Source organism: Haemaphysalis longicornis, unplaced genomic scaffold (genome assembly GCF_048455015.1).
Source record: "Haemaphysalis longicornis isolate Haplotype H1 unplaced genomic scaffold, Haemaphysalis longicornis Haplotype H1 scaffold_12, whole genome shotgun sequence".
Taxonomy (NCBI): Eukaryota; Metazoa; Arthropoda; class Arachnida; order Ixodida; family Ixodidae; genus Haemaphysalis; species Haemaphysalis longicornis.
In genome coordinates this window covers 63,356,813-63,379,031 of record NW_027526225.1, presented here as the reverse complement: position 1 = coordinate 63,379,031, position 22,219 = coordinate 63,356,813, and the positions used below count along the sequence as shown (strand labels likewise).

The window sequence follows — 22,219 nt, the reverse complement described above, 5'->3', positions numbered from 1 at the left end:
AAATTAATTCTGTAGTCCTTCAGTACGGCGGCTAAACCCGCCAATCCAATGATGCCGAGCTCCGCCGGGCCACCAAGTGGTCGGAGGGCAAGGTGCACACTTTTTTTCATGTTTCTTGTTACAGGAATCACGTATTCTTCGGGCCTGGCCGCCACCCACAACGTCACACATCTCCTCAACGCAGGCGACCACGTGGTCAGCTTCAACGACTTATACGGAGGTAAGAAACGCAAGGCAGAGCGGAAGCCAAGGCAGGTGGCACATACATTGTTACGTGGCAACGGGAAGATGAGATGTCCTAGTAAAGGTGCGTGTACAAAGTAGGCGGCGGATTCAGTGGCAGCTTGACGGCCTGAAGCTCGCCCAGCCTCGCAACAAGATTTTGTTCGAGTGACATTGTTCCCCTGTGTGGCCTTGATTGAGAGGCTTCAAGGCGGGCAGAACGAGGTTGCCCAGCAACGACAGCAACCGACACGTCGGTGACTGAAACAACGGCATGCTTATTCTCCGATGGCACGTTCCTTGACAAACGCCGCCCCTGTACAACGTTGCCTGTCCCGTCACTAGGTTTCCAATGGGGGCTTGCCGCCGGTGGGCGCCCCACCACGAATGAGCGACCGAACTAGAGCACCACCTTGAGAAGAATATAGAAAAATATTGTACACAGTTTCCTGTAGTTTCGCGAGAAGGCGCTGCCCAGAGGACACTAACAAAGCAGGGAGAACGTCGAAAGGCTGGCGCGTGAGGACGCGCAGGAGAGAGCGGCAGGAAAGTGGTTGTGTCGCCATTTTAAGCTGACGCGACACGCAAAGGTCTACCAATGCGCGCTTTTTGCGTCGCATATCAATTATTGTAGTTTAAGTTTGTCTTCCACAACGAAAACGCTTTATCCACCAACATGCCCACACTGCAGCGAACATTCAACACTGTACCACACCACGTGGGCTTGCCAAAACACACCAGCAGCCCCCTATATTCGCACCCCCACACTCGAGCAGTGGAAGGCCGCGCTGTGCAGTTCTGACCCTGAGGACCAGCGACAGTTGGTGCACCGGGCACGCAGGACCGCAGCCGCCGCAGGCGCCCTGGACTGAGGGCTTCTCCCGCTTTCAAGCGCGAGCCCCTTTCACTTGAAAAATTTCCCCGCATTTCCCCGAGGGGAAGAATGTGAAAGTGTGAATGCACGAGTTGAATTTGCGCGGTTCGGTAAAGTTCGCGAAAGAGAGATCACACACACACGCACAACTACAAAGAAAGAAAGATGCATTTATTCACAGACACCTATTTGTGTTGTCGTTGTACTTGATTGCTAGAGCGGATCTCAGCTTTGAAATTTCGTCTCAGTACTCCTTTAAGCGGGTGCATTAGCCCTTCTCACGCCCGATTCCTGGCCAATCCCCCACGTGGGTATGTGCCATGTCAGCGGCCAGGCAGCGCGCGCCCATCTCCCCCCGTTGCCAAGGAAGACGAGGAGCGCGCGCACCCGCAGCTGTTGCTATGTGGACGGACGGCGGTCGCCGGAATTCAGGGTCGCTTATAAAGTGCATTAGCACTTAATAAATGTTTCACCACCCCCACCACAACAAAAACAAACATCATAAAAATTTTACTGTTGCGAAAAAAGATAATCCGTTTAATCGCCTATGGGGCTTATCAATGCCCAACAAGAAATTTGTTTTCCATGTAGAACATTCTGAAAGAGGACCACATGTATGAATATAGAATTTTGCGATACTTTTCATTTTATTCCCCCGAATACAAAGACTTTATTACTCTCATGGCTTCTTTGCGACAAAACGAAAACTTTGCTAGCATCCGCAGTTCTGATCCTTGGTTCATCCCGAATTTCCGAACCAATTATAAATTTCAAGCGCTACAACACAATCTTCCGTTCCTTCTAAACAGCTATAGCACACGGCAGACTTTAATTTTCGGTCATTGCGAAAATACGTTGTGACCTTTTAGATGAATTTGTAAATATCATGAAAGTTGTGTAGTTTTTTTTTTTTTTTTTTTTTTTTTTTTTTTTTTGCGAAAGTATGCCCGTTGGCATAAATACTATGCTACAAGTATAGGTTAACTCCCGTTTCGCGAACAAACGCAAGAAGGGAGCGGTGGTGGGGTCCCCATATCCACCGATGGAGGTCAGGTGGTCTGCCAGGGTGGAGGCCTGTGCCTCGAAGGTGTCGTGTTCTGGCCGCTTGCAATGAAGGGCACGTTTTTGTTTTTTGTTCTCTGGAAGCCTTGCAGAGAACAAAAAAAAAAAACGTTTGTCCTGCTTTGTTTTTATTTCTAGTATGTAATCTTCTGGTGTTCTGGATTGATTTTGTATAATTTACACCTTAAAGCAAATCCTTCCGACCAATTTATGTGATCTGCCATTGAACTGAAAGACTGTTTAATCAGATGTATGTTTTTCTTGTTTGCAATTTTCGTATATAGGATGTGTGTATATTCTATTCTGTTATTTCACGAAACTGCGTAAAGCTTTGATGTTGTCATTGTCGTTACTGCTTTGTAACGGTTCGCTGGGGCTCGTCAAGCTTCTATTGCAGGTTTAAGCTCAGCAACCAGACACAAATTACTTGCATATAAAAGAAAGCTACTTGTCTCCACAATGGAATTGCTTTTACTGATAGGCATAACGCGTTCACACGTGACGCGAATCTTCAAAGTATGGGCATATAAGCTCACACGTAAATATACTCCTAGTGGCCGGTCACCCAGCGCCTCAGTCACCTGAGGACTGAAACGAAAAGCTCTATTGTGTCCCCTTCTCACCGAGGGAGCAGTGTAAGAACTCGTGAGACGATGTGGCAGAACGATACGACATTGCCTCGCTTTGGTTTTGCTGTCGCGATCCTCCGCTTAATTAAGCAGTTCTTCACGTTCGTGACGAGTGGATTGACGATAAGTATGAGTGGGTACGAAAGCACCTGCCATCTACCCTCATATACAGTTGAACCTCGTTTTAACGAACACTGATATAGCAAATTATCGGCTATAGCGAACAAAATACAAACTTTGGTTGGTCACGCTTTATTTCAATGACACTTGCTCGTTTATGACGAACCTGAAACCGTGAGAGCCACGCGCGATATCGGATATAACGAAGAAACATTTGGCCAGGTGTGTGAGAAGCTACTTGAAAAAAAAAAAAAAAAACCGTCGCCCGAAACTGCAGAAGTGTGAAGGCCGTTTTGTTCGTGGACACTGGAAAACTTTATCCTGTTCAGTGCTGTGAGTATATAGCCACCAGACGAAGATCAAAGATGCTTCATAAAAAAAATAAAGACGCAGGCCTGTATTGTCAGGTGAACTTTGTTATGTTGTAATTTCACGTACTCAAGTTCCGTCATAGAGGTTGAAATGCAACAAGGAGAAAAGTAAGGGTTACCTTGTATATATTGGATAAAACGGCTTAAAAAATGCATTTTTGTACCACCTATTTTTGCGCGAGCCACATTTTCGATTTGTTAAAGCCAATTTTTACCTCCACTTTTACAGCAAATATCGGATATAACGAACTAATTTGCTGTCCAGATGCGACTTCGTTATAACAAGGTTTGACTGTACTGTGTTCCGGCCAATTTCCTCCCAGAGACCTAACAGTGGATACCTCTGTCCTTTTCTTTCAGGGACTCACTGCCTGTTCAAAGACTTGCTGATACGTCGGGGCTTCGAAGTGACCTTTGTCGATCTCACGGACATCAGCAACCTTGAACCAGTCCTAAGGCCGAACACAAAGGTATGATGTATAGCCCCATGCGCAAAATAAGCGTAACATAGACTCCCACCCCTGCCAAGAGTGGAACTATCGTTTGTTTCAAGAGGAATACGTTTTCCTGCAGACTTGGGCCACAGCTGTCAGTACGAGGTGTTTTAAAGCAAAGCTTTAGCACAATTCGTCCAGCGGTTTCGCTTAGGATGCGCAAGTTAGCCTATTGACCGGAGACACACCCCTCGAAGCGCATCGCGTGATTCGTCGGGCCCGCTGTCGGCGCTGCGCACAAGGCCTCGTTTTAAGTCGTTCTGCGACTTGGCGGCGGTGGCCACCACGGGAGCGGCCGCTTAGCTGATCGGCAGCCGACCAAACCCGCAGCCTCCCACGCATGCGCCGCTGGGTCGTCTCGCACTGTGTGACTCATCTTGCGCCGTGCTCGTCGTGAAACCGGAACACCGCGTTCTCCGAGAACGAAAGCGATTCCGGGCCTCCTTTGCATGGGACCGAACGGCTTTGAGTCGTGGCCGGCAATAAAGCTACATCAAAGGTTAACCAAGCGAACCCAAGACTCAACCAGACTAAGCCAAGCTCTTGCTTTGCATGTTCAATGTTAGCTGAGCTAAGCCGCAAATATTTTTTGTTTTTACAATCGTGCACACTTGAACTTGTCCACTTAACAGCATGGCTGCGTGCGGAGGTGCTACCGTGCCGAGGGCTTGTAAAGGCTCTCTGAAAAGCCCGCAACAGTTTCCACAGGCTCGGAAGAATTCCCAATGGAACACTGTAGACCAACGCAACTGCACAAGGCGACGCAATCGGTAATCCAGCAGGTTCTGTCCAGAGTACCGAGAAGGTTAACATTTCCTTAAGTGTGCACGTTATTGGGCTTAACTTTAGGCTTATAACATACGGAATTCATCAAGCGTATACGTATAAGCAGTGCTCCCAAAGGAACACTGTAGACCAACGCAACTCCGCAAGGCGACGCAATGGGAAATCCAGCAGGTTCTGTCCAAAGTATCGAAAAGGTTAACATTTCCTTAAATGTGCACATTATTGAGCTTAACTTTAGGCTTAACATGCGTAGTTCATCAAGTGTATATGTATGATCAGTGCACTATGCATGCATGGGAAGATTCAAAGGAGTTGTTAATAGGAATCAGTTGTGCAAGTATTCTCGTATTTGTTTTGCTCAAAGTCGCAGCTGTCATACGGATGTAAAATTCACTCCTGAAGCCCATGTACCAAGCGAATTTTAGTCGCTATGCAACCATCACCATCTATAACCCCACATGGTTCCAATGTTCCCAGCACGGGACTATGCGAGTTGTATGAACCTTTCTATCACTCTTAATAGATCTCATATAACTCTGTATGGAGCTCAATATGCGACAATATGGGCTCCATAAGGAATTAGAGGTCCGAACCTTGTACGGAAGTTTGAGATGGGCCATAAAACCCATGAAAATTTATATATCGATGGACCCCTTATGGGTCGACCGTATTGACATAGTCCTATAATATATATTTGGTGTGGACACCTTAATGAGATCATATGAAATCCCTGTTTAGACAGGCTTCCAACGGCGGAGCGAGGGCTATCGTCCGCTTAAGTATAATTAACACAACACGTTGCTGCAATTCTGTGTGAACCTTATTTAAAACTTCTACTACTCGCATAGTTGGCAGGGTTAAATATAACGTGCTCTAAGTGGAAACTACTATTGCTGCGTCGCTGCGAGCATAGCCGAGCAACTCACTGGCCTTTTCAGATAATGCTTGCAAAGTATACTCGTGGGGATTGCGGAACGCTTGTTTGTCTGATTATAGATGGCCGTGTGCACGGAGTAAGATAAAAAGGAGCGCCGACTGTGGCCAACAAAAAGCATTTGCGTGTTCTGATAATGCCCCCGCGGCGCTGGCCGCCAGCTTTCACTTTCAGGTCGCTCCCTTCCTCCTTCGCGCCCTCTCTCGTCATTGTGCCTTTGTACGTTGATTTCCTCTTGTTCGCTCTCCTCGGCGGCTTGTTTTAGGGTGCCTTGATGCCAGCGCCGCCGTAAAGGGTGGAGACACCCTTTGAACGGTCCCGTGCCGCCGCAATTGGGTCAACGTGCTCACCGCGTTGCTTTTCTCGTTTCCCACAAGACCCAGCAACGCGAAACAGATAAGATGATTCAAACTTCGTCAGTAAACCGCGTTGCGGGGATAATTTTAGCGCGTTTTGATACAATGACTTGCTGAGGCAGCGAGCGAGTGACCCAAAATGGCGGCGCCAGCGTATACGTGTCTCAACCCTGTACGGCGGTCAAGTTATCTCTATGGGACAAGTGAATCAAGACACCCTACAGGGTGAGGACACGTAATGCTGGCGCGGCCGTTTTGGGTCACTCGCGCGCCGCCGCAGTAAGTCATTGTATCAACACCACGCTAAAATTATCGCCGAAATGCCGACCACTCGCGAAGTTTGAATCATCTTATCTGTTTCGCATTGCTGAGTCTTTATGGGAAACGAAAAAACAATGCCTTGAGAACATTGACCCAACAGCGGCGGCACGGGTCCGTTCAAACGGTGTCTCCACCCTGTACGGCGGCGCTGGCATCGAGGCACCCTACACCCTAGCATCTCGCCGCGACATGTCTTTAAACCATAGAGTTTCTTACAATATACACTAGAGAGGAATCTGGCGCTAGCGTCTATGCGGCTCACATCAAGGCCGTCTGTGTCGTCATGGACCGCCATTATACATCGCGCTCGCCTTAGTTTCATCATTGGCTTGGATTGAAACGTTGTAGTGACCGCAAATTTAAACAAAGTGCCACGAAAACGCGAAGAATAGTGTTCAATTATGTAAGTGTAAAATAAAAACAGGCTGTTTTAAAACTAAAAAAAAAAGAAGTAAAGCGTATTTTTGCCGGAACGGTTGTGCTTGCTATTTCGCAGGCCAAGGTTGTAGTTACGAACAATGTTATTATTTGGGGGGTAACTCATTAGAGAACGCGATTTTATTAATTTTACCATTATTTAAAAAATAAGTTGTTTGAAGAGTTTCGAAAGTTTTTTGAGCGTGCCTATGAAAACGTTACCTTCGTGATGAACCGGTGCACCGCGACCGCCAGCTAGTATAACAAGAAAAATGAAAACGTGGCGTTAAACAGTCGTGGATGGTGACAAGATAGGACGCATACAAGCGCCCGTATCTGCCGTATCTTGTCTTTGTCGAAGTACGTTTTGTTTCTTCTTTTCGTCGGCTACAAATTTCGCGGCGGCATATTACCCGCTCAGTCATATGTCGTTCGACTGCGGCAAGAGCAACGTCAGGTGCGATCACGCATTCCCTGCTGTTTCACTGAACAGGGCTACCACAGAAACGGAAGGATTTCGGCTTCCTTGCAGCTCGTAAACGTGTGAATGCATAGTGAAGAAAGCAAATCCCAAAAACCGCTTAAGAATCCAGTTGTCATGCCAAGCCCAAGCCAAAATGAATGTCTTCCCATGAACCCCCACGACGACATGGCTTACGAGGCGCAGTTTCCTCTCTAGTATACTTACTAAGAAACTCTATGCTTTAAACATGTCAAACTGTGCGCGCAATAACGAGACGCGCGGGGAATCAAATCCCGGTGCGCGAGTGCAGTTAGCGGCGTGAGTAACCGCACACCGCCGCATACGTGAGGATCGCTTACTCCCTGTCACGGAACCGTTTAGCCAGACATAATTAATGCCGGCTGAAAAATATCGATCCAACCCAGTAGATCGAAGGTGCAATCCTACGACGACAATTTCCGAAACACCAAACAAACAAGGAGCATAACTAATCACCGCGCGAAAGACGAGACAGACAGAAAAATAACCACAGGATAAGCGCTGACTATCAACTGAATTAATTGAAAACCCGCCAATAGTACTGTCCGTGGCGCTTCGGCTATGTACGTGGCCGTTTCCAGTGTTTCCAAGCGAAGAAATTGACAGCCAAACTTTTCATTGAATACCACCTGCAAGGTTGCCCGTTTAACTGACTCAGCGCGGAATTTGAACTCATAGAAAGTATATATCACGGAGTAACATTTTTCTGACAAACCCGGAAACACGAGAACAATGATTTTTTACTGCTTTACAAGGTGCTCTAGGGATGTGTACAGACTGTTCATGAGCTGGTGGTGGAATTTCGCGCCCTCCCCTCCACACGAAGATTTGCTGTAAAGCAAGTAACATAAATATTGCGTCGATGTCCCTCAGTGTGCAACAGATCAAGACTCGCATTCAAGCTACAGGTTATATATTTCGCACGCTTTTTTCGAATTCAACATTGAAAACCTACCGAGCAACTTTTTCACCGCACCTTGATCAGTTCCAAAAGGATGCCCTGCAACACTTTAGATAAGCGCTTTCGCTCTTTCCTTCTCGTCTGGAACCACTGTGAAAGCTATAATTATTGCCAGCATGGAGCGGCACGGCGTGATTTGCTCGTCACAGCAGATACGCCTTCCATTTCTGCTTTGTTTTTGTGGCTTTATTTTAAAGTTGCTCTCGAAAAGCGTTCATTGCTGCAACTGAAGGAAAACCGAACAACAGCCGCTACATGGCCCTAGTGACGCAATTAGAGCCGTTGAAGAATGTCAGAACCGGGAAAGAGAGAAAAATCTTTTGAGCGAGTTTACAAGTTATCTTATGGGCATAGAGCAGTAATTTTTGACTGAAGTACTCTGCGTCCCCATAATCTAAGTACTGGGTGTGTTTCGTGACTACGTTCCGCAAGCGTTTCGGATTTCAAAAAAAAGCTGAAAAAAGCTTTAGAGGGTCCCTTTAACTGTGTCAACAGTGGCAAGTGCTGAAAACGATTGTTCATTTTCCACCTTTTTTTTTTTTCATTTCAAAGCTTGTATGGCTGGAAACCCCGAGCAACCCGACCATGAAAGTGGTCGACATCAAGGCTGTCTGCGAAATTGTCCACAAAAAGTGCGAGGCCATCGTGGCCGTGGACAACACCTTCATGTCCTCCTACTTTCAGGTTCGTAGACGAGCTTCCTGAAACGCTTCCGTAATGATCAGCGAATGATTACATGCGCTCAAACTGTTGCAGGGATCACTACAACCCTGTTGTGCGCCAACTTTGCTTGTGTACCCTCCATACTGCTGGCTCACCTTTTTATGGATGATGTTAAATCTGTTGTATTTTCTCCCTCGGTTTTTTAAAGCCCTTGTTACCCCATGCAGTCAAACGGCTGCTGGGATGAGTCCCTTCTTGTTGCTCCCCCAAAACGTCTTTACCTGCTTTACATGTTGGCTGATTTTTTTTCTCTTTGGTGTTTCATTTGTTTTTCCTGCTGTCTTGATTTTCTTTTGTTTCTCCGAACATGTATACGCTGTCATGATTTTCGCTTTCCCCCATTTGTGCAATCTTCTTGTTATTGCTGTTGTCATGTTTATGTAATCTTTTTCTTTCTGTTGTCGTGTATACGTGGTTTTGTTTGTGTTGTCGTGTTTTCCCCTTAGTTATCATGACCATCGCAAGCCCTCGTTTCTTCCCTCCCCCCCCCCTTATGTAATCCCCAAGACAGGGCCTTTAAGGGTAAAAAATGATGATGATGTAAGAGACGCCAAGTAAACCAAGCCTTGCCACATGCTCGTTTAACTCAATATGTCGTCTCCTTTTCACTGCAGAAGCCCCTCCTACTCGGTGCTGACATATCCGTCCACTCACTGACCAAATACATGAACGGTAAGTGCCGAGATGACTCAGGATGTACTTAGATGGTCGGTGGAATTACGTTGCTTTTGTCTCCTTCTGCACTGATCCTTTGACCATTTTCCTCCAGATTAACTTCCACAAATCAAACGCTTGTAATGATCTATTTATATTGCGCTCATTTGAATTCTACAGCTCGTGAAATAAGCCCACAACGATGATTTGGCGATCTACACATGCCAGGTTGTCTTTGTGAGTTTCCAAGGGCTTCGCTGACGTGTGTAGGCGAGCACATTGTGTTAGCACAACACTTGGAGTCCCCTGCTCGCATCTTCAAAAGGAACAGCTGCCCTAGCATGAACTTGCAACCACAGCCATAGATGTGCTTGTGCCGATTTGCCTTCACAGTCGTCTCTAGAGTCCAGTTTAGGGAGTGATTCGGGTCTGGAAAGTGGGCAGGTCTCTTTCCTTGTATAAATGATAAAGAGTCCACCAAAGAAAATTGTTGGACGCGCCTTTCAACGCAGCCAATTTCTTCCGCCCGTAACTGGCTGGCCATGGCGTTTTTCACTACACCTAAACCTCGTCGTTGCTTGTGCCATTACAGCTGGTGACACTTCGAGCTAGACTGCAATGCTAGCACCGCTGCCTTTGTCACATGCGGCCGAGATTTTCGCATTAGGCCCTGATTCAAAGCCAAGCGGAAGAACCGAAGTTTTATTAGGTCTTCAAGGGGGACACGTCATTTCATCGCAACAGCACTAATCAGGTTGTAGCAACAGGGCTGTTGTAGCAACCAACGAGGTGTAGCAACAGGGCCAGCCCAAATACAGCGTTTGTAGGCAGTAGTGGTCATTCCCATAGCAACAGTGGCCTGCGCATAATCGCGTTATCCGGGATTTAACTCTGTTCAAAGGAAAGCTCGGGACAGACCCTCATGGCTCTGTACTTGCACGTGCCTCTACTAAAAATAACCCTCGACCCAGAGAAGCAGGAGGTGAGGTTCTCTTGCGTCGCGCCATGCTCTGTTGTCCCGGCCTCGTCGCATTGCTTCAAGAAAGTATTGACGCCGAAGCACAGAAAGCGTTGAAACAAAATCGACCTCATGTCACTGCTTTACCAATTTATCCCTCTCTGCGCACTGCCAGGAGACACCCTTCCCCATCGGACGTGATAAACAAGGTGCTGCAAAAAAATTAACGAACGAAATGCTGCAAGATATCAGTTAATTTCCGTAAGACTTAGTGAATATGGACGAAAAATGTTTCCCGTTGAGGTGGAGCTGGTAGAAAAAGCCACAATCACCCGCGAGGAAGCCAGTATGTCTCATACAAACCTCTCATGCCACGCAGAGCTTGACAGTAATTCTTTGCTTGCTACTTCGGAGGTACAAAAATGTTGGATTTCATGCATTATTGGCACAATTGTATGACTACCGCAGGACACTCGGATGTGGTGATGGGAGCCGTTTGCACGAATGACGAGAAGATAAACGAGCAACTGCGATACTTCCAAAATGGTAAGTGTTTTAAAGACGATAGTCTTTCTTGGGCTACTTAAACCCAGAAATTTTGGTCTGTCTGTCTGTCTGTCTGTCTGTCTGTGACTTGATTCACCCACCCGGGCAATGTACAATAGATATTGCGCAATAGTCTTATATACTCACAGCCAAAGGTAAACGTCTAAGCCCGGTTTATATGTTCATACTTGTCAACTTTCTTGAACAAGAACAAGACATTACGCAAATATAAGACAGGAAATTAGTACACAAGAGATATTTACAGTGTTTCTTTATGAAAAAATTCATGGATGCTTTTTTTTCTTTTCACTGCAGTAAATTACGCGGTAAGACTGTCTTAAAGCCACACACGCACGACCAACCCAAACCCACGTGCATGAACGGATGCAGAAACAGGAGAGGTCAGCGATATAAGTAAATTGGTTATACCTGAGCCATGTGCTTGATACCTGGGGATACATTTTCTGGCTCAGCCAACTGTGGCCATGCACAGAACGCTTAAGAAGGTTAGGGGGAGGGTTAAAGATAAATATGAATGGATAGAAATAATTTTATACAGACACGCAGGAAGACCTATGCAATTAAATGATAGTGGTGTATGAATATGCGACCCACTCGCAGAGGTGTATTGAACTACGCTTTATAAAGCCGTTTGTACCCTTTCAGTCAGTCAGTAAGTTGAGCACATAAATAAATAACCAAAAAATCAAAGCATCTTTCTTAGGATAAATACAGTTAAAACGTGAAGCTTTCTTCCGTGCAACCTGAGTCAAAGTCCAAAATCCAAACTGCTTCGATCATGTCGGAATGACGCAATCGGATAGATGTCGGCTTCATAACGCGAAGGAGCCAGGTTCGATTCCCACCACGGAAAGCGGTTTTATTTTGAGGCGCTTGATGTGCATTAACTTTTCATTATCATCATCATCATCGTTTCGTGAAACCCATAGTGGAAAGTTGGCTTTCCTGAAGTGCGCTGTGGCCCGACATCTGACGCCATAAGTGAGTCGATAACGTTTCGCTTTAATCAATAACTCAGAGCACGAACCCTAAGAGATTCGACCACAAGAAATTTGTACTCTGAATCTTCGTGCGTACTCTAAAGCCCACCTCAATGTTATACACCCACAAAGTAACACATAAACACGGGCGGCGCTTCAAAAGCAGCCATCTGCCAACCAACTGTCATTTTATCTTCCACTTCCTCCTCCTCATTCTATACTTTGCCATGCGAATTTATCGCAGGAGTAGGGTGGATTCCAGCCACTCTAGCAGGAGAGTAAGGTTGCCAGCAAGTACATTCCCGTTTTCAGTCGAACCTCGTTATAACGAGTAGTATCGGGGCAGTAATTTAGTTCGTTATATCCAATATTCTTTGTAAGAGTATGAGTAAAAATCGGCTTCAGCAAATGAGCAATCTGGCTAGCGCAAAAATCTTGCATACAAAAACACTATACGCTAGGCTCCGAACCACTACAAACAAGGCAATCTTTCACTGTCGGCTTGTGGCATTTCAAACTAAATAGACCAGAACACGCGAAAGTGAACTTACAACAGAACAAAGTGTGCTCGACAAAACAGGCCTGTTCTTATCTATTTGTAGTGGGATGTGATCTTCGTCAGGTGGCTTTTCACAGCACCGAGCAAGACGAAGTTTTCCACATTGTCAACGAACGAAAGGGCTTTTACTGCTTCCGCAGCTTTGGACGTCGGGAGCTTTCCTACTTAGCTTATCAGCCTTCCTCAAATATTTCTTCGTTATAACCAATATAGCACGCGGCTATAGAGGTTTCGGTTTCACAGAATAACTGTCACTGGAATAAAGCGTGGCCAACCAAAGTTCGTATTTAGTTCGCTGCAGCCGATAGTTCGCTGTATCAGTGTTCGTTATAACGAGGTTCAACTGTAGGGTCATTGGCAAAACATTCGCTTGCCTCTAGAATGACGTACTAAAATCCTCTACATTGGGAACTGCAGAATGATGCCTTTAAGCATACTGGCTCTCAGTACAAGCAATTAATTCCAGGCGCAGACAGAAATGTTATGAAGGCCTCATACTGCAGCGAGCTATAAATTTCCGAGATTCGTGCGAGCATACCACTGCGCAAAAAGAAGTACATAATTTTGTTTTCAAACGAATTAGCGCCTTCGATTCGATGTTGCAGCTGCGGGTGCCGTGCCATCGCCCTTCGACTGCTTCCTCGTCAACCGGGGACTGAAGACGCTGCACGTGCGCATGGAACGGCACATGCAGAACGGCCTCAAGGTGGCCAGGTTTCTTGAAGCGCACCCACTCGTCGAGAAGGTCATGCACCCGGGTAAGTGCCGAGAAGCGTCTGGCCTCTCGGTTGCGAAGTCGATCGCTTATTATGCAACGCCGGCTTCGGGAAGTGTTTGTCCGGTGAAGACAGGCAACTCAACTATGAACTCACACATTCGTTAAGCATTACAAAGGATAAGATCCATGAGTTCCATTCGTGATGATGATGATAGCTTAATGTTAATGACCACGGCCAACTAGGGCAAAGAGCGCCAAAGCAGTGGTTATAAATTGCAGATGAAGACGTAAACATTAAAATCGATCAGCAAGAACAAAAGCAAAACCAAAGACAATGAGGATGGCTGGTGTAGAAGGCCACTTTGTGATTATGCGTGGTATAAAAGTACAGTGGAACCCCGCTGATACTTCCTCCGGACTTACGACAACCCGCTTCTTACGAGGGATTATCGCTGTCCCGGCAAACTCCCCATAGAAACAATGAATTAAAGACCCCGATGATATGACGCTCGGGTGCACGCAGTCTTGATGGACCCTGGGGTAGATAAACCGGCGTTTTACCATATTTTACATCGCTTCGCCGCCTCGTACCGACCTCGTTTACTTTTAACTCTCATTTGACACCGCTTGATGTGCAATGGTTCGCAGGCGGGCCAGACAAATTGGTGAACAGACGCAACCAAGCAGGCGGGTACTTGTGAGCGGGAGTTGACCTGCGACGGCCCCACGCGGCAGCCGTACACCAACGCGCCAACCGCGAGAAGTTGAAGTTCAGGTGGCAGGCGGGCCGTGAATTTGAAGCTCCCATCGAGCCGTCGACGAAAGCGATAACACATAAGACGCAGCGATGGCCGAACACCCGCTTTCCCCGCCTGCTCGATCCAAGTTTCTCCTTTTTCACGACGCTCTCTTTCCCTATATCTGGCCTCTCTGCTTATCAGTGTTTTTCAAAGCCGCGTTGTAATTCCACTCCACTCCATGTGTCTCCACTCCACTCCACTCCATGTATATGTGTCTCCGCCGCAAGGGTGGAGACACATATACGTTGGCACCGCCATTTTGGGTCAATCGCAGGAAGCAAGTCACTGCAGCAAGACCCTCACTATAAATTTCCCCGCAACACGGTTTACTCGGGAGGTTTGAATCATCGTATCTATTTCGCGTTGCTGGATCCTGTGTAAAGCGAGAGCAGCTATGTGTTGAGCGCTTTGACCCAATGGCGACGGCACGGGACTGTTCAAAGGGTGTCTGCACCGCGTACGGGAATGCTAATTTTTAAATGCAGAGCATTTCTTTAACTCACATGTAGCGTCCGCCGTCCGTCCGCAACAGCTCAGCGCGCAGGTGCGCCCTCTCCCCCACTCTTCCTCTCCCGCATCACGCTACCCTCCTCGCTCTCAACAACAGGTCCGCACCGCTCCCCCTACACTATACAAAAAAATAATACTTACCGGCGCCTGGTTCCGATCCCACGACCCTGCGGGCGGAACGCAAGGTACATGGTGCTCTATTCCATCTCCCCCTTGTACTATCGTTCGTTTCGCTTGACCTTGGCAGTTTCGCACTCGCCTTTCCCCCTTTTGATTTGCTCGACCACATCGGCCTTATTTCGCTCGCACAAAGCGCGGTGCTGGGGGTTGCTCGGAAGCATGGTGAGGGGGGCACAGCATAGGCGTTGGTTTTTTTAACTTGGGATTTGAGCTAAAGGTGCGCACATCACGCCAAGAACGCGCTAAATATAGTAGTTTAAATAAGTTCTTAGCCCACCTGTCGCGTGAGACCGTCTAATAGGCCGGCATTTGCCCGCACCCCGGTCGTACGACACCCCGGTCATACGACGCTTTCTCGCGGTCTCCTGAAAGTCGTATTATCGGTGTTCCCCTATCTCTAAAAATTTCGCTTCTGCTAACAGTTAAAAACGCGCATGACGGAAAAGGCGCGTTTTAAACTATTTAGCGCAAGTTCACTTTTTAGAACTAATTTCTGCTATGCAGGGTGTACCAGTTATCATGCACCAAGATTTAAAAAAAGAGCAATGGCGTTATTCGAAGAAAACGTAGTGCGTAATGTTTTCAGTACTGTGGAGAAGCGGACAGTAATTTTTTCGCTAATGATACTTTAATAATTAATCGTAATTAATTATCTAACTCGAGAAGTACTGCCCGAATCACTGAAGTGTCAATGAGGCACTTGTAGGTACCCACGAGGGGCATCTAACTGCGGTATTTTCAGCGACGAACTAATTGCGTACTCATTTATTCGGATTGATAAAGAAAACCCGCGAAATATGAAAAATACCACGTGACGGCGCCTCCGCGCGCATTAGCGCGCATCGTAAAGCAATGCCCTCGAACAGGCTGCCTCTGAGTTAGCCAGTATGAGATAAACAAAATAAAGATAGAATAAATCGCGACCGAATTTGTGCCTTGTCTGCACACGCGCACCGCGAATCTTGCTGTTGCTGCTCCTTCCATGCATGCCATTATCAAGGTGATGCGCTGTCTCTTCGGAAGGGTGACAGGCGAAGCAGCTGCTTTCAAGCACCTTATTTGGGGACGCTGCTTTACAATGCGCGCCGAAGCGCCGTCACGTGGTATTTTTCATATTTCGCGTGTTTTCTTTATCAGTCAGAATAAATGAGTACGCAATTAGTTCGTCGCTTGAAATACCGCAATTAGATGCCCCTCGTGGGTACCTACAAGTGCCTCATTGACACTTCAGTGATTAGGACAGTATTTCTCGAGTTAGATAATTAATTACAATTAATTAGTTAAGTATCATTAACGAAAAAATACTGTCCGCTTCTCCACAGTACTGCAAATATTACGCACTAGGTTTTCTTCGAGTAACGCCATTGCTAATTTTTTAAATCTTGGTGCATGATAGCTGGGACACCCTGTATAGTGAAGCAGTTCCATACGCGCATGTTGATATTTACACACATCTTTCTTTACTGTCTCGTATGCCTCAGTATCTTACGCCATGAAAGAAGTTACGTCATGGTCCACGACGATTTATATGGAGAAAATTCAAGGTTTTTCAAGCACTCTCAAGGCTGTCAGTGTAAATTCTTAAGGCCCTCATTGTCTGCTAGAACTCTAAAAAAGACCGATGTTCAGGATGAGATGGAGGCTTGAAATGCTGAGAAGTCCTCAAAAATGCAAATGTGGCTGGAGCCATCTTTTCAACAAGGGGACGTTTCTTCGGGCAAGTCCCCTTGTCGGAACGACGGCTCCAGCGACATCTTTTAAATGCAGACCATTTCAGTAACTCACTATGTCACCCGCGTTGACGTCCGTAGTCCGCACCGTCGTTGTCCCTCTATATAAAAAAAATACTATCCGGCGCCAGGTTTCGATCCCTCCACCCTGCGGGCGGAACGCAATGTACATGGTGCTCTAACCACTGCGCCACAAAGCCGACACAGAATGGGACGCTACTAACGCGCCTTATATCCTTGACTCATTCAAATTACTGCTGACGAGCGCTCTTTCGTCAGCAGTTGCCACAAGTCCAACAACATTAACGTAACGCAAACTACTTAAAGGGAAGCTGAAGCGCTTTCCAAAAAAATTGAGTTAGATTAACAGTTATATAGTTTCTTGCGCGCTGATTCCGAATATCACACTGAAATTTATCGTACATGAGTCCAAGTGGCATTTATCTTGCAAAAAGCGCGGCCCCGTTTGAAAGACGCGCGCTTTTCGTCTTTTGACGCCCCTGATTGGTTGCGCGCGTCATGACGTCAAAGGAGGACACCCTTCGGCCGCGCGGGTTGTCGGAAGCATTGCGAACGATCGCACGGTTGCCTTTGCGGCAATTTAGCTTGCAGTTTAATTTTCTCACATGACTGGAAGTTTGTTTTATAATTTCCCGTGCTGTTGGGTCAATTATCTTGGAGCTTAAAGGGGTCCTGAAATGCCTTCCGCCGATGCATGGATGTACATGTAACCAAATAAAGCAATGTATTAGCAATCTCCTCCTGCAAGAATTTTGTTAAAGCGATGAGTATTAGCTGAGAAATCGTAAATCGAAAACCGCGCATTATCGTCGCGCCGTATTTCCTCCTCCTTTCAACTGTTTCTTCTCTGTTGGCCTCCCCTCCCATGATGCTTCGCTCCTCAGCGGTGACGTACTTCCGCTATTGCGCTCCCACAGACTGCCGTCTGCTACGGGCCAGCTCTTTCGGCTTTTTCATCTTTGTTGACACCATGGACACTCCTCTAAAGACTGGAAAAGTGAACGAAAGACCTGGCCGCATGTGTGCGGCCTGGCCTTGCCCTTTCGCGGCGAACTCGCAGCAGCGCAGGGAGAATCGTGCGCTCGTTCCCTTTGGTGCACCGCGCACTGTTTATCCAAAAAGCGCGGTCTCAGATGTGGGCCCGCTGGTGCCGGGTCTTATTTTGCGGCGGTTGTAATTCCTACTACCAGCGGCATGTGAAAAAAAGACATTTTAAACCGACACAGAACCCGTGCACAAAACGCGCCGGATCGGATTGCTTTATCAGTGGCGATGAACGGGAAGGCGCAGAGCAAACCAACGCCGCACTCGAGCGCATCCGTGTTCTGATAGTCGTAAAATGTTCAGGCACTCCGGCACTCCGCTAGCAGAACAGCCGCCGAGTCATTTCGGAAAACATTTAACAGATGGCGCCGTATGCATTAGCATGTCGCAACGCAAAACTGATGAGACGTTCTACTAAAACTCCCCTCGCGATGTTTACGTAGCGGGACGCAAAAATTTAGCGTTTAGCGTATGCAAAGGCACAAACGCTGTACTAAAACTCTCTATTAGCAGCAAAATAGCGTGCGTACGTGAGGCTGCTTGCGTTTACAAAGCTGCACGCCGAGCGCTTACGTTTCAAACCTAGTGACATCGTTTAAATACACTCGCAAGCACAGTGTAACGTAGTCACATATCAACCGTATGCTCACGCGACAAGCAAGAGCTTATTTTATGTGGGACGGAGATTGCGCATAAAGGCCCGTTCGCACTTGCGACGAAAGCGAGCGAAAGCGATGGGAATTTCGTCGCTTTGTCGCGCGACGATCGTGTTTGTCGAACTGTCGGGAGAAATTTTCTTCGCGCGACAGAATTCCCGTCGCTTTCGCTCGCTTTCGTCGCAAGCGGGATTGGAAAGTTCTGCCCCTGCCGTCTGCTACGCAGCGCGGAGGCAACCGCGCGATCTGCTCGGGCCGGACGAACGCGCACACTCCCGCACGGCAGCGCCCCAAGCGGCAGCCGGCCGCGAACATCGCTCCCGGCGCCCGCCTGGGGCTCGCCCTCGGCACACTAGCAACACTAGCCAGTATATTTCAGGCACAATAATGGAGGAAAGATCTTTTGCTTCCGATGAACCAAGTTCTTTGCCCCTGTGTTTTTAAATACGTGAAGTGGTTAGCACGTCGCCCTCACGCAGCTTTGTATCGTCGAATCATGGCTGACTGTCCGAACGAAGCTTGCAGCTGAGCCAATGCAGCGACCGAAGCTGTGTGTGTGTGTGCATCGCCTCCTATGTGCAGCGTTCGTTTCGCGATGAAATGCGACGTTGTACTTCTGCGGGTGGATAGTGCTTCCCATGGTCTGGATTATCTTTCTCGAACGACGAACGACTCAACCTCGCATGGGGTATGTGTAGTGTGCCTGGCTAAAAGCCTTCTCGCTTGCGTGCCAGAGTTCAGTGACTTGCTATTCGTCCCCGCAAACAAGGCGCGAGGTGAGTGCCGAATTTACGACGGGCAGGAGGAAGCAACCGATCGTCTGTCAATCGCGGTTCAGGCTTGCAACGCATGTTGTGACGTTGTGTTCGTTCGAAACGCATCTCTGGTTTGTTTTGAAGTTGAATAAAATGTATCCGTCAAACCCGGGCATTCGGCTCAGGGCGTTCTCTGCGATTGCACGAAAGAAGTGCCACGGGGCTTCAACGCTTTCTTTAGGGAAGGTACTCAGGTAAGAGAATATCCATGTCGTGTTATGGCCGTGTTGCATTCAATACGAACGGTTAAGCGTTTGTTTACACTTGTTCCGTTTGTCGTAAAATGTCCAAGCACTCCACTCCGCTGGCAGATCAGCCGGCGAGCCGACGCTGAGCAGACGACTCATCTTTTTGCCGGAAGTGCGTGAAAAAGCCGCCCAATAGCAGGATGTCTAGCTCATGACGAACATATGGGAATCGATGATGCAGACATGTGAAGATGGCGGCGTCCAAAAACACGAAGGAAAGGGTGAGAAAAAAGCGACAAACTTTGCAACAAAAGTGTGAGCTTTCCGCTGCGCGTAAAAGAGTAATACTTGGCACAGCTGACGTTGACGACCCAATCTAACGATTGCGCTAGTTCATTTAGTGTGCTCAAAATGCCTTTCAGGGCCCCTTTAAATTTGCTTTACACGACAGAGAACCCCAAAGCAGTGACTGTGACGTCGACTAGTGGGTTCCATCAAAATATTTTTGAATTAGGCAACCAGCATAGGGGGATTTTATACCTTATGTTAATATTAGGTACTGCCTTAACTGTTTCTTATTATACACAAAACCATTTATGCTGAAGATTAATGGGCGTTTTATAAACAATCTACCAGCAAAAAGCACGTACGTGCACTGCGCGAAAAAATAGCGTTCATGCGCTGTAAACGTATATGCGAGACACATCTTGCCGGTACACGCACAAACCAACAAGCAGACTGTGCTTCCGCATTTCCTTTGTTCGTTTTCGCCCACCCCAGCCCCGTTACTCATCCCCGTACACAGACCCACACGCTCGCGCCATTTCGGCAGCGGCGCTACGGCGCCTCCGCGATTGCTAGCTGCACTTCGATGAGTGGCGTCTTACTGCTTCACATGCATTTATTCTGAAAACACTGCAGCATACTAGTGCCTGCTCAGCATTATTGGCTGTAGTAGGGCTTGATTTTCGCTTGTGCGTTGCGCATTCTGCTACAATATTACGGCCACCTCGTTATAATTAACAGACCAGTCGGACAAGGCAGTTACGTTGTAGTTACGTTACTTTAGGTAACAATCACCGAACGTTTGTGATAATGAATCGTTGGCCTGTTTCAGCATTTCTAGATTTAAGCATTTACCGCGCTAGTCGGACAGAGGCCGTATATTTACTCTTCGCTCCTAATTTTTTTAGTATCATCATTATATATATCACCGACTAACACTGGAGCACACTTGAGGTTCAGTGACAACAAGTGCTTGCTAGGTTATAATATGCAGCCACACGGAATCTTGGGCAAAAAATTAGGCCCCCGCCGTCAACACGAATTATGGCACGGTGGTGGTTCGGAGTGGTGTTTTTTTTTTAATTCCAGACAAACATCCCCTTATCGTGACATGTATACTTGCAAAATAAGTAATCTGGTTGTCTTGGTTCTTTTACTTTGTAGGAATACTGTTTCCTCTTAGCCGGGAAAGAACTTCTATCAGGATTGGCCCCTTGTTTTAGTTTCGCCAAAAAATTGTTTTTTTGAAGACTGTCCTGAGCTCATAGAGAAAGAAAACCGACGCTTTTAACGAAACAAGTATTTCCTGAACAAATGTGACTTGGTTTCAGGAATGGAACGAAACATGCCCGGCCAAAGTACAGCAGTATTCCCCATCCTTCCTAAATCTAGAATCTAATGTGAACATTCACGTCCGTCACATCAAAAAAAAAAAAAAACCGCATTGGAGCGGTTTATAAAGTATTTAACGTAGTGTAGTATATTTTCTGTCATCAAGCACAGCCACCTCGGCTGTCGCTTCCGTTTGTTATCAAGCATCCCGGCGTGGCATTATTCTGCTTAGGAATACGGCATGATAGCGTATGCCTCGTTTGGCGTTCGTGCATACTTTTTGAACACGAAAATTGTACAAATGAGTGCTGTCAACCCCAACAACGACAAGTATCATTCACAAGGAAACACGGCGAAAAGAGCACGGCCGAGGCGGCCGATACGGCCGGAAGTCCAGGTATGACGTTTTTCAGCCGGTTTTCGCCCGCGCTCTTCGGTCTTCCGGCATCGCGCGGCGAGATGGGGGCGGGGCATCGGGCCACTTTTGTTTGCTCATTGCGCCGCTTCTATTGCATGTATTGCGAAAATATTTCGTACACGGGAACTATTCAATGTGTACTTGCTGCTAGTCAACTTTTCTTTTAATTCTAAAACCACTTCACCTTCCCTTTAACGTCGTGCGCCCCCGGAAATGCTCTGCATTTGATCGTGCCCCTCGCGAGGGGGATGTTTCACTGCGTCTTCCTACTGGCCAGTAAACTCGTCACCATCTGTCGGATGTTGTGCGAACCCTTTGAGGCTGATGGCGCGCGATTTGAATTTTTTCTGCGATTTGTAATTATTGTTTGTTAGTTAGATGACAACCATCACCATCTCTAACACTTTATGACATTTTGTAGCATTTCCAATGTGTTACAAACTGCAACGTTTTGTTTGCCAAAAAGAAGATCAATCAAGCAACATATATTCACTCAAGCTTACGTGGCCTTAGGTTATTTTTATGCTTATTAAAGGAAAATTCAAGAAATTCAAGGATTTTCATGGGTCTGCAAGACGTCCAGGACTTTCCGCGGCTTGGAAACAAGTTTTCAAATTCAATGGTTTTCAAGGTTTTCAGGGCCCCGCATGAATCTTGTGTTTCGGGCGCTTTTTTTTTCAGCGTCTTCCCAAGTGTACCGTTCTACAGAGACGACGGAAAGAGAGGCAACGCATCTATTTGTTGTCTCTCTCTACTTCTCTCTCGTTTTCCTGCGGTACGGTGCGCTTGTGAAGACCTTGGAATTGACAACCAACTAGGGCAGTGTATATGTTCATCACGCCGTACGAATTCGACGTTAGAGACTTTCTGGTTATTATGTGCCTGGTTAGGCCCGCCGCGTTCACGTGTCGAGGAAGCAGAGAAAAGAACTGGCTGCCCATAAAAATGGCAAGAAGTCACTGCATGCGTGTGCGTAAGACCAGAACAGCAGACACGACTCGCACTCGCGGCAAACGACCCTGTACATTGGCA

General features: G+C 47.1%; 1 protein-coding gene across 1 annotated transcript in view; it reads left to right on the top strand.

Annotated features, from left to right (window-relative positions):
* Positions 1-22,219, top strand: part of LOC144162755 (cystathionine gamma-lyase-like) — a 31,843-nt gene that overhangs the window by 5,708 nt on the left and 3,916 nt on the right. The window contains exons 3-8 of the mRNA XM_077693400.1: positions 125-220; positions 3,639-3,748; positions 8,602-8,733; positions 9,387-9,444; positions 10,853-10,930; positions 13,096-13,248. Of these exons, the coding sequence (XP_077549526.1) occupies positions 125-220; positions 3,639-3,748; positions 8,602-8,733; positions 9,387-9,444; positions 10,853-10,930; positions 13,096-13,248 (627 nt within the window). The remainder of the gene's footprint in view (positions 1-124; positions 221-3,638; positions 3,749-8,601; positions 8,734-9,386; positions 9,445-10,852; positions 10,931-13,095; positions 13,249-22,219) is intronic.